Source organism: Dama dama, chromosome 19, assembly GCF_033118175.1.
Source record: "Dama dama isolate Ldn47 chromosome 19, ASM3311817v1, whole genome shotgun sequence".
NCBI lineage: Eukaryota > Metazoa > Chordata > Mammalia > Artiodactyla > Cervidae > Dama > Dama dama.
This window is the reverse complement of record NC_083699.1, coordinates 64276958-64293181: the sequence shown is the minus strand read 5'-3', so window position 1 is coordinate 64293181 and position 16224 is coordinate 64276958. Positions and strand designations below refer to the sequence as shown.

Genomic DNA, 16224 nt, shown 5'->3' with positions numbered 1-16224 from the left:
GGTAGCTATGGGACTGGACAGGAACTGGAATGTTGCACAGAGCCACAGTGAAAAGACTAAAGGATCTGAAAGAGACGATTAGCCAGCCAGACAGCCCATGAGGCTGCCAGTGAAGGCAAAAGTCAAAGTGAGGAAAACAGTATAAGAAAAATGGAGACACTTTTGGGTACTTTTAGGTCCTTATTGGGTACTAGCAACACAGCAGCCTCTGTTAATTTGGAATATTGCAAATGCACCTAATACATAGGTGATTGGGCCGAGGAGACTGTCTAGGCACTGCGGGAGCTGCTGCCTGGGCTGGGCGTCCCTTACAACAGAAGGAAAGAGGGAAGCAGAGGAAGGACTGCTCAACGCGAAGGTATTTTCATACAACCTTGTCTCCTTCTTATCCTCTCGAGTCACACATGAAGCATTAAGACTTGACTTCTGGGCCAAGATCAAACATAAGACACAGAAAAACAAGGTCGAAAGATGAAACCAAGGGTGTGTGTGTAAAATCCTTTGTTAAGCTCTCAGAAAATTCTAAAGTGGTGCCTCAAAGAACCCTCCTGTCAGAAAAGACACCCCGATGCCCTGGAAAGACCTAAACAGAATGCCTGACAGAGGCTGCAGTAGTCAGGGGTTGGGGACACTGCTAAGCACCCCACACTGCACAGCACAGCCTCTAGGCACACAGAAGGTGTTCAATAAAAGCTTCTTGAATTGAAAGAAAAAAAGCAGTAAATTCAGGCAAATAAACTTTGAAAGACCTGGAGTCCCAGGTAGTATTTCCACTGCAGCCATTAACAAGTTATATTTTCTTAAGTCATTCTTTCTGAACTTCAACTTTATGTACTTGCAAAATAAAAGGACTTAAGATGACTACCAATGACACAAGGCTTATTATGGATGCCAGGTGCTAGGGAACAGCAAAAATATAAAAACATAAAACTAAGTATTTAAGAAAATCTAGACAAGAAAATAGATATTACACAGATATTTTTAAAAAGAAGATAATTACAATAAAATATGTAGGGTTCTATAAAAGAATGGAAGAGGCACTGTTTTCTTTATCAGGATCCTCAACTTCTAGAATAGTAGCTGCTACATAGTAATTTCTCAAGTAGTGTTGGCAGAATAAATAAATAAGTCCAGAAGCCTACAAACCAACCAACCAATGAAAAATGAAAGTTAAGTCATGAACTTGGACTGGAGGTAAGAAGGCAAAGCTTACGGAAGGCTAGACCACAGTTCTGCTGCCTTTGGTTTTTGCAACGAATGATGCTAAGAGCATTATATAACTTTCACAGGCCATAAACTGAAGTGAACACTGATTTTTAAAAGCAAAGAAAGAAATCCCCTGTGATGACAAGGGTGTGATCCAGCCCAAGAGGATAGCAGAACAATCCCCCTGAGCCTAACAGGGACGGTGGGAGTTTGGAACCACCATCCAGGTGAGAAGACAAAGCAGAAGACTCAGGATGACTAGAAATGTCCGAGAATGACAGTGGGGACAGAGGCAGTGGGACTGGGGTTTCCAGGTGTCTGTCACCGTCTGATTAGAGGTTGTCAGCAAAGGTTCCTTCTAGTTCTCCAATGCCCCAAGTTACACAGCAAGCAACCCCACTGCCTCCTTGCCTCAAATAAAGGAAAAACAAAAAACAAAACTTTCTACTGATACCATAAAGATGAAAAATTAAGAGAAAAAAATAGGTAGAAATATGCACTTTAAGTGCAAAGGCTCTGTCACACTGAAAGACTTCATTTTGCAGTATTTCAACAATTAAGAAAAAAATTTAAAGCAATTTAAAGCATTTATCCTTGAAGTACTAAAGTAATGTCAATTCCAAATCTGCATGAAAGTTCCTAAAATACTGTGACTCTACTGAACGGGCTGGGCCGACGAGGAATGTTTCAGCATGAGGGAGTACTCTGCCACCCAGCGAACTTTACCTTTTCACCTCTTCATAGCCAGAATGTGAACCTGCAGTTTAGAAATATAAACAGTGCTAAAAGACGCTGGCTTCATTTACACAGCAGATCTCCCAGGGAGAACCCTTCTGGCCCGCGGCTCGCAGTGGACTCTGCGGCCGCTATGGGGCCGCCACCCCCAGGCTCCAGGGGCCAGGGGTGCGGGCGCTGTCACAGCACCATGACCGCTGCAGACACACCTCCATTTTCACACAAATGCTAGAATAATTTTTTAAGCTTAAAAATATCCCATAAATTGGAACAAATATGTAGTAAGAATCAGCATGCTTACATGCAGCAGAAATGCGAAAAATACATGTCAAAAACATGAGCAGTACAGGATCTACATATTTCTAAATATATAGAGGCATCCGCGAGAATCCAATATTTTGCTTTTACCTTAAGAGTTGTGAAATGAGGAAGGACTACAGGCCATTTGACGGAAGAATTGTTTCTTGTGTTCCTGAAAATCTGCTTCTCCCCCTCTTTAATATTTAAGAAACACACACACAGGTTGCCGACAACCCGCAGAGAGCGGCTTGTGTTGTCGTTTTCACTTCCGCGGCTGTGAACAAGTGCATATGTGAGGGCTGGTCGTGCATGCACAAGCGTGTACGGCGCCGGCATCAGACAGAACCACAACACAACGCCAAGCACAGCCACTCGGTGGTGTGTGCCTGCAGTCCACCTCGAGGAGACTGAAAATATAAATACAAGCTGCTATTTTGGTGTGATCACATGAACATGGCAGCTTGTGTGGTTTTTTTCTCTTTAACATTTTAACACTGGGCAGATTGTCTGCATTAACACACACCAAAATCAATTCTGCTCTGAAATTGCTTGTAAAAATTTTCTTTCCCTGAGGAATTTGGTTTTTATTTAACTAAAAAAAAAAAAAAAAAGATGGGCTTGGAGGAAACTGTATAAAACACACCAACAACTTTGCACTAGTATGACAATCACTGTTGGATTAGAGAACCAACATTATTTCTCTGAAAAATGGGAAATGTGTAGAAGATGGACTTTAAATAAGGAGGAAAAAAAAACTTTGTAAAATCACTTTTGTATATTATTAATACAGAAAACATTCTCAAAGTAGTCTGATTTCACACTATCCACTACATAATAAATAAGTTTGATCAAAACTCAAATAAGATTTGTACACTATAAAAACTCAAGGAGGTTTCTTAAGGGCAGAGACAGGAAACAAAAGTAAATATTAAGCACAGGCTGTCTGTAAAAGTTCACTGTGAATAAAAAATGAAATGGAGATATTCCTATCATATACAGTACAAAAATATAACAACAATCAATTTATTTTCACAGTACTGTCCAGCAGAACTTTCTATGATGATAGAAATGTCCTGTATCTGGGCTGGCTTATACAGTAGTCATTAGCACTGGAGAGTGGCTGATGAAGACTTATTTTATTTAATCTAAATTAATTTCAACTTAAATCTCCACATGTGCCTGGTGGCTACCAAACTGGACAGGACACACCTATGGTTTTAAAGAGAAAATTTTAACAATTAATGAATCCACAAAATATCAAATGATGATATAAAAAAAATTGAGGAAACAAAGTTTGCTGAAATAAAGTGTCTGAAATTCAGACCATACGGGGAATACAAACAAAAGGGATCATCAAATGAGAAGGCTGGTTAAAGATCTAATCGTGTCTTGGAGAACCAAGTGGGACAGAGTGGAATGAACTTAAGAGTGAGCTGCCTGAAGTGCAAACGGCAAGAACCCTACAAAAACCAGAACCATGAAAGACCAGAAGCTAAGGATGGTGGCCCGAGAGGTGATCAGACCGACCTTTAAATATCATCACAGTTACAATGATAAAAGTAAGCTAAAGAAATGGCAACCCACTCCAGTACTCTTGCCTGGAAAATCCCATGGACAAAAGAGCCTGGTAGGCTACAGTCCATGGGGTTGCAAAGAGTTGGACACGACTGAGCGACTTAAAAAAAAAAAAGAATTTTAATCATTTAATCCAAGAGAGGCATTTGAAGAAAAGACGACACAATTTGGCGATAACTTATAAATATGTTAATTTGCAAATGATATTATAGATACTATAAATATACTTTTAGAATAGACCTTGATAGACCAAATAACAGACTTCTTTAGTATCTAATATGGAAATGATGCTTTATTCTGAACTCAGTATCTCCCATCATTTTAGTATATGTGCTGCCGAAGTGAGCACAATATTTCCCATCATTTTAAATAATACTGAATTTCATGTAATGTTAAGCCTTTGAAGCATGGCAAAATTGGTTCAGAATGGACGGCTCAAGTTCTGAAGTAGAAATGCTATAAATTGGAAGCTACTTGATTTACCTTTTGATTATCAGTTTTTTCCCCATTCAGTAATAAAAATGAGAACAGTAACAATCTCATTAGGTTGAGATAAGGAACAATTAATTGAAATGAATACAAAACCCTCTGAGGCAAAAAAGGTTAGTAGAATAAAACAATATTAAAATTAGTTGAAAGAGAAGATAATATTTAATTCAGTGACATATTCAGATCAAATAAATTCTATAACGAGAAAACAACACAGCTTACAAGATGAAACTATCTTGTTTAAACTCAGACTAGAAGGCGGATAATAGTATTTTTTAAGTGTGTTTATGTTTCTGAAGATTGAAAATGTTGGAGATGTTGTTACTAAAATTGAAAAACACTGATCATAAGTGATAGGATTCACAATCAACCAGCGTTTATTAGGCCCCACCCTGACTCTGCAGTAAGACAGAAATGCCCTCCAGGAGTTACCACAACATCTGAAAGATGAGACCTGGCTGACAAGTTAGGTACTTTTTCCCCCTGGTATTTTCCACCCTTTATTCTGTTTCCCTCAGGGTCTTGCAAGTTACAGCAATACAAGTACTTGACAGTGATAATAACATAATGAAAGCGGGAGAAATAAGGAAACTGGAGGAGCACAGAACTTAAAACATTATTTTACGTCCATGTTTCCCCTGGGAGAGTATTTGACTTGTTTTCCCAAGCTCCACTGAGCAGGGGTGGAGATCCCATTGGCACTGCATTCAGTACTGAGCTAACATACTCAGGTATTTACAGAGTAGCACCATTAGGTAGGCACGGGCTTCCCTTGTAGCTCAGCTGGCAAAGAATCCACCTGCAATGCAGGAGATGTCAGTTCGATTCCTGGGTCAGGAAGTTTCTCTGGAGAAGGGATGGCTCCCCACTCCAGTATTCTTGGGCTTCCCTGGTAGCTCACACAGTGAAGAATCCGCCTGCAAGGCAGGAGACCCGTGTTGGATCCCTGGGTTGGGAAGATCCCCTGGAGAAGGGAAGCTACCCACTCCAGTATTCTTGCCTGGAGAATCCCATGGACAGAGGAGCCTGGCGGGGTACAGTCCATGGGGTCGCAAGAGTCGGGCACAGCTGAGCAGAGCACAGTCTGCCTTAGGGAGGATGGGGTCATGAGTCAGGAAAACTTAAGACAGGTCTACCGCATTAGAATATGAAGCCAAGGACGTTTCTCTGTTGCTTCTGTATGTCCTCATTCCATCACAGTACTGCTGTCCTGCTCTGTAAATTATTTTAGGTCTGCTTTCTCTACTAGACTTTGAGCTTCTTAAGGACCCACGCCATATTTATCTTGGCATCTGCAATGCTAAGGAGATTAATATAAATGTACTGAATACACTGGCAGATTGAATACACTGGCAAGTCTAAATAAACTTGAGCATTATCAAAGAAACTTAAATAATATCATTACAAAGTTATTAAGAAAATTCCACTGGAACATAGAAGAGGCACAAATTATTTCCAGTTGTAAAGACTGGAACATGCTTCAAGAACAGGGTGGAGATGAAGTCAGGCCTGAAGGATGAGTGGCCGGGACTCAGACGGAATGCAGCAGGGGAGCAGCATTGGGCAGGCAGCCCCACGGGATGCCAGACCTGCACAGAAACAGCACCTCTCTGCAGCCCGTGCCCTGCAGTCCACCAGGCCCCTGTGTCCATGGGGTTTACCTGTGAGGGTTAAAAACTCCAGGAAAACTCCATCATGGGGAGACCCACACAAAACTGTGAGACTCACTTCTAGAAGCTCGGCCAGGTTCCCACAGTGAATATCAGAGAAAGTCCCCTCAGCTTACGACAGGGGGAGGGGAAAGGGGCCGACCCGGACAGAAGGGGAGGCTGCTCCTCTGAACAAGGCCTGCCTGCTGGCAGAATGAGTTACCCAGAGCCCAACCTGCTGGGACTCCATTGGCCCCTAACTGACCTGGGGAGAGGGAAATGCCCAGTCCAACCCCCACCACAGCCGTCCTGCCCATATAAGGGGGAGGGCAATCTGAGAAACACTGTGAAGGGCACAGTCCAGAGGCACAGAAGGACTGACCACACATCTAAAGGACACTTCTCCTCTCCCCTCAGCCCATCACATTACAAACGGCCTACTGACAGCTGCTCCTTTAACCAGGACATCACATCTAGCTGTCATAAAAACAAAACAATAAAATCACAAGACATACATGAAGGTAGAAAGAACAATTGGAAGACACAGAGCAAGCATCAGAACCAAAGAAATTGCAATTATGAAGCCAGGAATTTAACACAAGTATGATTACTACAGTCAGGGCTCTATAGATAAAGTAGACAGCATGTAAGAACCGACAGGCAATGTAAGCAAAAAACAGAAATCCTAAGAAAGAACCAAAAATAAATTGAGAGGTATAAAACAGTGTAACAGACAAGAATGCCTTTGATGGGCTGATTCATCGAATAGATTGGACACAGCTGAGGAAAGAATCTGAGCCAGAGGATGTCTCAACAAAATCCTCAACAACTGAAAAGCAAGAGAAAAAGACTGCAAAATAAATAAATAAATAAATAAGAACAGAACATTCAAGGACTATCACGGGAATAAAAGAGAAGAAAGAAAAGAACAGGAGAAATATTTGAAGAAACAATCACTGAGAAAATTGCCCAAATTAATGTCAGCTACCAAACCGCAGAACCAGGAAGCTCAGAAACCATCAGGCAGGACAAATGCCAAGAAAACTATACCTAAGCACGTCATTTTCAAACTAGAAAATCAAAGATAAAGTTCTTAAAGGGTGGGGGGGTGGGGGGAGGGAGGACTTCATCTTACCTATACAGGAATCAAGAATTACATTCAACTTCTCTTCGGAAACCATGCCAGACAGAAGAAGGTGAACTGAAAAATTTCAAGTGCTTAAGAAGGAGAAAGCTGCCAAACTAGAATTCTGCGTGCTACTTAAAAAGTGAAGGAGAAATAAAACTATCTCAGACAAGCAAAAATTGAGAGAATGTGTCAGTAGACTTGCTTTACAAGGAATCATTTTAAAATCCAACATCATGTTGCCTATGAAACCACTTTAAATATAAAGACACATATAGATTAAAAGGAAATAGTTAGAGAACAATATACCATGCTAACTCTAGCTAAAAGATAAAAAGGGCACTAAATAATGATAAAAGGATCAATTCTATAAGAAGACCTACAGGCCATAACAAGAATCATCTAACAGAGCTTCACACTATGCCAGGCAAAGCCCGACAAAACTGGACAGAGAAGTAAAAGGGAAAGCGAAGTCGCTCGGTTGTGTCTAACTCTTTGTGACCCCACGGACGGTAGCCCAGCAGACTTCACTATTCCTGGGATTTCCCAGGCAAGGATACTGGAGTGGGTTGCCATTTCCTTCTCCAGGGGATCTTCCCGACCCAGGGATCGAACCCAGGTCTCCTGCATTGCAGGCAGACTAAAGCTTTAATCCTCTGAGCCACCAGGGAAGCCCAAGAGAAATGAAAGAATCCGCTATTACAACTGGCAACTCCAACACCCTTTCATCAGACATGGACAGAACTGGCAGGCAGCAAACCAGTAAGGACAGAGTTGAACTAAGCAACATCAACCAACGGGACCTAACTGACACCTACAGGTCACTTTTATCCAACAAAGCGGGATACACATTCTCCTCCAGCTCACAGAGAGCATTCTCAGAGACAGATCCCGCTCTGGACTATAAAACCACATTAACAAATTTGACAGAAAAGGAATCATATGATGCCTGCCCCTAGACCACAGTGGAATTAAACCAGAAGTCAGGAACACACAGGTGACGGGGAAGTCTGAAAGGGGGACAGTGTATGTGTTAGGGAGACTGGATAAGCACATCTTCTGCAAAACCACAGAGGGTCGCAGAATGTCCAGACAGGCAAGTAGGGGCAGGACTAGGAACATGTTTGAGGGAAACAGTCCAACACATGAGTTGGACGGGAAAAGCAAGTTAATAGAGTCAAGGGAACAGTTAGACACATAAGAGACTCCCAGGTGAGCGGTGAAAAGGCCCCCAAACAGTGGTAACAATGGAACAGAACTGAGGAGTGGGAGAAAGCGACAACAATCCAATACACATCCTCAGCTTCTATCTGCTGCAGATGTCGTCGGTCTACATCACTGACGCCCACTGCCCTTCCAGGGACCGTGCCCACCTCCACCCCGCCCAGAGCACAGCAGCCAGCTCTCTCCCGGGTCTCTCATCCCCGCTCACACTCTCCAGGTCCCCAGCCCTCTCCAGGGTCTGCACCCCCGCTCACACCCTCCAAGGCCCCCAGCCCTCTCCAGGGTCTGCTACCCCGCTCACACCCTCCAGGCCCCCAGCCCTCTCCAGGGTCTGCACCCCCACTCACACCCTCCAGGCCCCCAGCCCTCTCCCTGGTCTCTCACCCCGCTCACACCCTCCAGGCCCCCAGCCCTCTCCAGGGTGCACCCCCGCTCACACCCTCCAGGCCCCCAGCCCTCTCCCGAGTCTCTCACCCCGGCTCACACCCTCCAGGCCCCAGCCCTCTCCCGGGTCTACACCCCTGCTCACACCCTCCAGGCCCCCAGCCTTCTCCAGGGTCTGCACCCCCGCTCACACCCTCCAGGCCCCCAGCCCTCTCCAGGGTCTGCACCCCTGCTCACACCCTCCAGGTCCCCAGCCCTCTCCAGGGTCTGCACCCCTGCTCACACCCTCCAGGTCCCCAGCCCTCTCCAGGGTCTGCATCCCCGCTCACATCCTCCAGACCCCCAGCTCTCTCTCTCCAGGGTCTGCACCCCCGCTCCCACCCTCCAGGTTCCCCAGCCCTCTCCCGAGTCTCTCACCCCCGCTCACACCCTCCAGGCCCCCAGCCCTCTTCAGGGTCTGCACCCCCACTCCCACTCTCCACGTTCCCCAGCCCTCTCCAGGGTCTGCATCCCCGCTCACACCCTCCAGGCCCCCAGCCCTCTCCAGGGTCTGCATCCCCGCTCACACCCTCCAGGCCCCCAGCCCTCTCCAGGGTCTGCACCCCCGCTCACACCCTCCAAGGCCCCCAGCCCTCTTCAGGGTCTGCTACCCCGCTCACACCCTCCAGGCTCCCAGCCCTCTCCAGGGTGCACCCCCGCTCACACCCTCCAGGCCCCCAGCTCTCTCCAGGGTCTGCACCCCCGCTCCCACCCTCCAGGTTCCCCAGCCCTCTCCCGGGTCTGCACCCCTGCTCACACCCTCCAGGCCCCCAGCCCTCTCCAGGGTCTGCAACCCCGCTCACACCCTGCAAGGCCCCCAGCCCTGTCCCAGGTCTCTCACTCCCCTCAGCTCCCTCCAGGTCCCGGCTGTAGGTGGGGTCAAACCCAAACTCCTAGCCGTGGTGGTCGGCGGGACAGCCCACCAGATGTCCCCACCGCCACATCCGCCCCCAGCCAGGTCTGCTGATCCCTGGCTTGCTCTCACTGAGGACTGGGCACCAGCAGCTCTCTCAGCCTGGAATATTCCTCCTCCAGATCACCACATTGCTGCCTTCGTAACATGTTTCAGCTCAAACATGACCTTCTCAGAGATGCCCTTTCTGATGCCTCTCCTATAGCAGCCACCCGTCTGGCTGTGTATGAGATTATCTGGCTTGATTTCTGCACAGCAGTCACTGCCCTCTCCCATGACCCTCTGTATCTACACGGGCTTCTGTTTCTCTCCCCGGCGCCCCACACTAAAGTGCACATCCCACGACAACAGGAAACTTGTCTGTCTTCCCCACCACTCTGTTCTTCCATGCATTGGAGAGGTCTGAAACACAGGAGACAGTCAGTAAAACATGCACTCAGAACCACCCAATTCCCTCACAGTCGCTGGCGACCAGTCACGGAGCTGCGCTTCTCCCTCTCCCTGCCCACTGCATCACAAGCTGCCGTGCAGACTGGGGTGAAAACCATGGATTTGGGATCATGAAGGGCCTTCTAAAGGCTTCCCAGGTAGTGCAGTGGTCAAGCATCCATCTGCCCATGCAGGAGACGCGAGAGACACAGGTTCGATCCCTGGAGTAGGAAACGGCAACCGACTGCAGTATCCCTGCCTGGAAAACTCCATGGGAGAGGAGCCTGGGGGGATACAGTCCATGGGATCACAAAGAGTCAGACACGACTGCGCACACAGCGCCCTCTGAGGAGGCTGTACGGCCTAAAGGACTGACAGTGAAATTACTCAAGCTACTCAGCTCTTATGATTAGGCAATTTGGTGGCTTTAAAATAAGATGGACAGCCTTACCCTACAAGCTAAGTTAGCTGCCACAGAATTGACATAGAGGTGGCTAGGAAACCTCCTCAAAATGTGAGGCGAGACATGGGAGAGACTTCTGGGGAAGGAGGTATGAACCTCCCCCATCCAGAGGCCTTCTCTGCATCTCAGTGTTGTAAACTGAATTAAAATGCACCAGCAGAGACAAATTATAAGGAAAAAAATTGCTATGGATGTGTGTTACACACACAGACACACATACGTTTTTATAAGAGAAACACAGAATATAGCTTTTGAGAAATAGCATTTTCCCACACAGCGAAGCAGAAATGTCTGATGTAAGGAACCAAAATGCTGAAGGGGCTCACAATCCCATTTCCTGTTTGGTTTTGCTATCCACCCTTTTCTTTCCCTTTCTCTCTCTGCTCCCGCTTCCTTCAGCAATCTGGCCCAGCTGGTCCCGGGTGTGGGACCCTGTCCAGTGTCACGGTGCCTCCACTTCCATCTGACAACAGAAGACACTAAAACTCTTATTACTGGCTACTTCAAACGTAAGCTATCAAGTTTTCTAAGATAACTGCCTAGCGTTTTAAAAACGAGATATTGTTACTGCTTGGTAAACTATATATACTGTGTATTTTGTTTTTATGAACCCTGTTTCATCACCACTGATTACCCAGCTAGTTACTAAAGCGATGGGTAAGGAAATTCATCCTTTTGTTTTATGCAACAAATGTTTACTGAGGGCCTCCTGTGAACCAAAATAATGGTACTCTGCCTTCTGAAACCTCAGACGAGAGACCAGCACCGCAGCCTAACTCAGGAAGGTAACTGCCCTGAAACTGCTTGGTCCTCGTTAACCAGACTCACCCAAGTGCCCCACACTTCCCACCTCCAACTCGCCACCACGGCCAGTTATGGATGTGCTGCTGCCCTCTGAACCCACGACCCCTCTGAAATATTTCCATTTTAAAGCAGAAAATCTCATGTGTTAAATCGGTAGTATGACCTTAATGCAAGTCCCCGTCATCTGACCATTCTGTCTGGGGCCTGGAGAGAGAGCAGTGTTGGAGCCAGCGCCCCGTCTGTGCGCCCGGCGGAGCAGGACCTGAACCGGGGTGGGGCAGACAGGCAGAGGCGCGGGGGAGCCTGGGAGGCGGCCCTGGAGGTAGGGACTCTCATACACCTGGCTCATCCCAGACCCTGGTGAGGAAGGGAACGCGACTGGTATGGGCACAGTCTGAAATGCAGACGCATCTAATTTACTACTATTAACAACACATCAGTCTGTAACTATGCCATGAGGTGCTCGGTCTTAACCTCTGTTTTGCAGAAATGAACATCTAAGGGGGAAAGACCTTTGTTGAAATTACTTTGTCCAGGATTAGAGCATACCTTGCTAGAACTTACCCCAGGCTCTTCCCACACAAATTCCATGCAATCCTCATTACATAACCCCCAAAAAAGTGAGGTCCAATACATAAAAGTTATAGAAATTAACCACATGCTAGATAAAGAGCCACTTCATATAGTAAATATTGAGAAAATGTGGAGTTGTTTGCAAACTTGAATGGTGTCAAGAGGAACAGAATTAAAGGGGGTGGGGTAAAAATATACCTGTCATTTAAACAGTAATTTGATTAGAAAGGGATTCAAAGATATAAAGCAAAAGATAATTTTTTTCTAGCAAAAGCAGTATTAAGACTACAATATATAACCTTAATTAGAAGCACATGACTTCAAGCAAGCATTGGAAACTGAAAAACTGATTTAAACATTTAAGTATTTATATATTATTTTAGTATTACCAATATTATAAATGTAACTTATTTTGACAAAGGGAACACAAAAGTCTATAATTTAAGAATAAAAAGTAACTATTATCATCAAAATTTGGCCAAAATAAGTATTAACACAAGTAGAATACTGCATTCGACTAAGGCTCCTCTACAGGTTGTATAGCTTGCTAAAATTTCAAAGAGGTAACACCAGTCTGAATTACTGAAGGTAACTCGTAAATAGTTCTACATACGTTCTTTTGACGTCTTGTTCAATCATTGACCGAAGTTCTTTATCCTGGAAGAATTTGTTCCAAAGACTCTGAAATAAGGAAAGCAACTTATTTAAAACAATACTGCACCTTTGCTTGACTTTTATGATCTCAATCTAATGATTCAAATAATTAAAATTTATCCTTCTCTGAGTTATGATTTCACATTGCAGATAGATAACGTGGAACTGGAAAATGTTTTATTAAAATCTGGTCTAATCTCAGAGACACATAATCATTCTAACATTAGTTTTTCCAGTGATATTACTGTGCATATTTAAAATTTTCTACTATCTACTTAAAGTGAATGATACTTTTACTGCTAGACATCTGCTGCTACCTTTCCAACAACAAAAAGGTCTACCTGAATTAGAGGAGGACCACAGGCCAGCTGGCCCCACTTGAACCTGACCTGAATTGCCAACACAGAAAGATATGTAATGTTTTCTACAAAGCTTTGGTTTAGATTTTTATCTATTTCTTAAAATATGAACTTCAAGTTTTAAAAATTGCTTAATAGTCACAGACTATATTATAATAATTACACATACGAGGGGAAAAAAATGTTAATTTTATACAGAAAACGTGAAACAAAAAAATGTCCTTCAGCACAGAAACAGGAACTGAAGAAGCTACACAACACCTCTGAAGTGTATCACTCCTCATCCTCACTGGGGTCTGAGGGGGGAGGGCCCCATCTTTTTCATGATCTTAAACCCCTGTCCAGAGAGTCAGGACACACAGCTGTCTCCTTCCAGAGAGCTGACCTCCTGGGTGCAGCCTTCTCACTTCTGCCAGAAGGGGGCTCTGTGAGGGCGGCCTTTCCGGCCCCAGCCGTGACCTCCTCTGGGTTCTCTGACCCTGAGCTCTCACAGCCCCGGGGTCTCCCCTCCACCGTGCCGTCTCCAGAAGCAGCCCACTGGCTTCCCCCGACACTGTCAGCACACAGCAGGGACTAATGCCCGTCCGGCTTTAGGTGGACTAACGCAGGAGGTGAAAGAATCATCCTGTTGGTGTAGTGACACTGCTTCCATGGTGCCAGATAATGAGACACAAGCATACTCTGATGGGCAAGAGCGGCTGAGACGTGAATAAACACAGACTTTACCCCTTCGTCCTGGGAAAGGGGGTTATTGATCATCAAGTCTTGCTGCCCAACAACCTTCCTAGGGTTTGTGATGTGCTGGAAAGAAAGAAAACACACATGCAAAGGTCAGAGGCTACTGCTCTTCAAGGCCTAATTAAGAAAACAATTACATTACTTAAAGTACAACTTACTATTTCTTTAACGCTGCTATACCATGCTCTTAGTTCTTTAATTTTACTTATCCACTGACTTTTATCTTGAGGAAGAACACAAAGAAAAAGCTGTCAAAAAAAAAAAAGGAAAACTTTTATAAAAATCCTAAGAATATGCGAAACTATGTTAAAGGGCATCACTTGAAAACTGAAGAAAATACATTCATGGTATTTCACACTCATATCACCATTCCAACTCACAATTATATGTGGGGATATTTAAGACATATATCAATTTGGACAATTTCAAAAGTGAACAAAGGCCAGAAAACAAGATCCCAAAAGATACACCACAAGATGGAATCCATCTCCCATCCAGATTTACAGTAAAAGTGAACAAGGAAAATTAATTAAGGTTCAAGTACACTCTGTTCTACTTTCTTATATTAAGGGGGGTGATGGAGTGCGTTAACAAGCCCAAGGTCCACATTGCAGTGTCAAGGCTTCCAAGATCTGTCTTCAAACAAGCAGGTAGTGGACAGACAGGAGCAATTGGAGGACAAGCCTGAGCAGGGAAATCATTCCTTTTATAGCAGAAAATGCAGTTTACAAGTAGCAATCAGTTTACAAAATTAACAAGCATTCTCAAAAAGACAAATTTGATTTCATTTAGTTTAAAAAAACATTAAAATAAATCTGGGTTTGAGTTTATTTTTAGCAAAGGAAGGAGACTCAAAAAGTTAAACAACATGGAGTGGGGGGTGGGGGGGCCCAAAGCCTCCTGTACAAACATGCGAGCAGCGCGACCCTGCCTTCACTGCCAGCACCGAGCAGAAGAAAAATGTATTTTAATTATTAAACCTAAATTATTAAATTTCAAACTGTCTAATACATTATGTGTTCCTTACTGTCTTCACTTGCAGGCTCCGTCTGCTCAATTTATGCAGATGAACCCTAAACAACTTTCAAGAGAAGTCATTTAAAAAGTGAGTCTCAATCTAAACTGACTCATTTTGAGAGAACAAAAAGGGACAGATTTCCAAGCCATGAAAGAGACACTGCAGATCATCATTACCCAGGGGGTGACCAATGGCCTTCCTCTGGAAGGACACTGACCTAATTTCTCTCCACTTCTCCTTCTCGCTGCCCTCCACTGTGTTTCCAGTACAGAAAATACGAAAATATCTTTCCCATCTGCTATTTGTGAAGAAATAAAGGCAGGTGACCATGACAGCACTTGATGTAACAGGGATCTGAAAACATTCACCCACCACCCCCTGCCCAGCGCCAAGGATTTCTGCAAGTGCCTCTAGGGACCCAGAAGGCTTTGCTTGAGTTCCGCACCATCAAATGGGATGAAAAGACCGGTATTTCAAATGATTCCTGCACCATCGCCAGCTATCCAGGACTAAGGCGCTTGCTTCAACCTTATTAGCAAATGTCCTATGAAAGATAAACCTAGATAGCCAAAACCTTGTGAGTGAAGTCTCTTGGAAAATTCAGTGATCCCCCGCATGGGTGATCTTCCAGGGCATCAGGTAATGTGTTGATAGACTGCAACCACAAACTGTAAATAAATATTTTCTTCTTACCTTCCAGCAAATACTGCGGAACCTGCTGCTTCTCAGCTGCCCATTAATCCCCTTCTGCCTTATTGTTGCCAAGTAATTGTTGTTTACAAATAGTTCTTCCCATTCTTTCCTAGATGCAAGAAACCAAAGCATGGGGATCCTTTTGTTAAAATTCTTCTGCTTGGAGAGGAGTGCTACAGGAATTCAATTTAAAATAAGTCTCAAAGATGCAACTTTTAAAATATATGTATTTAGTTGTCTGTTTCTGAATGCAAGGCTGTCTTTTTGGACAGAGTTCTCCTGTAGATTTAATGAATATGTAGATCGCTATAATTATGCCAGCTACTGAAATTCATAATGTCTATGGAGGCTATTCCACTGCCTCTTAAATGTTGGTAGTGCATTTCAGTGAATCAACAAGAAAAAAATGAATATTAATACAAGTATATGACTGCTCTAGACACTAACAAAGATATACCTGCTCCAAAAATACACAACCAAAATTTGGGTCATTGATTGATCATATTGGCTTCTCACCTGAAAGATCTCATGAAATCAACTCACTTCTCTTTCACATAAGGCTGGGCAGTTAAACAGAATAGAAGACTATTTCCTTTAATTTTTCGTACTATTTACTATTGAAATCTTTGCAACTTCTTTCTACACGAACAGTTTTAAAATTTTAACAGGTGCAGGCAAATGTGAAAAAAAATCAAAAAAATTAAAACGGCTCACTGTAAAAACTGTGAAAGGCAAGCTTGAGTACCTTGCATACCTATGGCTGAGGAGATAAACAACTGAAATATGCCTCCCAGGCATGCAGACACCAGGGGCCCAACACCTGTGCCTCATTAATATACAAGTAAATCTGCTC

The 16224-nt window shown here is 44.3% G+C and overlaps 1 protein-coding gene across 1 annotated transcript in view; it reads right to left on the bottom strand.

Moving 5' to 3' along the window:
- Positions 1 to 16224, bottom strand: part of TBC1D5 (TBC1 domain family member 5) — a 567048-nt gene that overhangs the window by 251946 nt on the left and 298878 nt on the right. The window contains exons 6-9 of the mRNA XM_061167253.1: positions 15372 to 15480; positions 13819 to 13908; positions 13649 to 13723; positions 12523 to 12590 (exon numbers count right to left, since the gene is read on the bottom strand). Coding sequence (XP_061023236.1) covers positions 12523 to 12590; positions 13649 to 13723; positions 13819 to 13908; positions 15372 to 15480 — 342 coding nt within the window. The remainder of the gene's footprint in view (positions 1 to 12522; positions 12591 to 13648; positions 13724 to 13818; positions 13909 to 15371; positions 15481 to 16224) is intronic.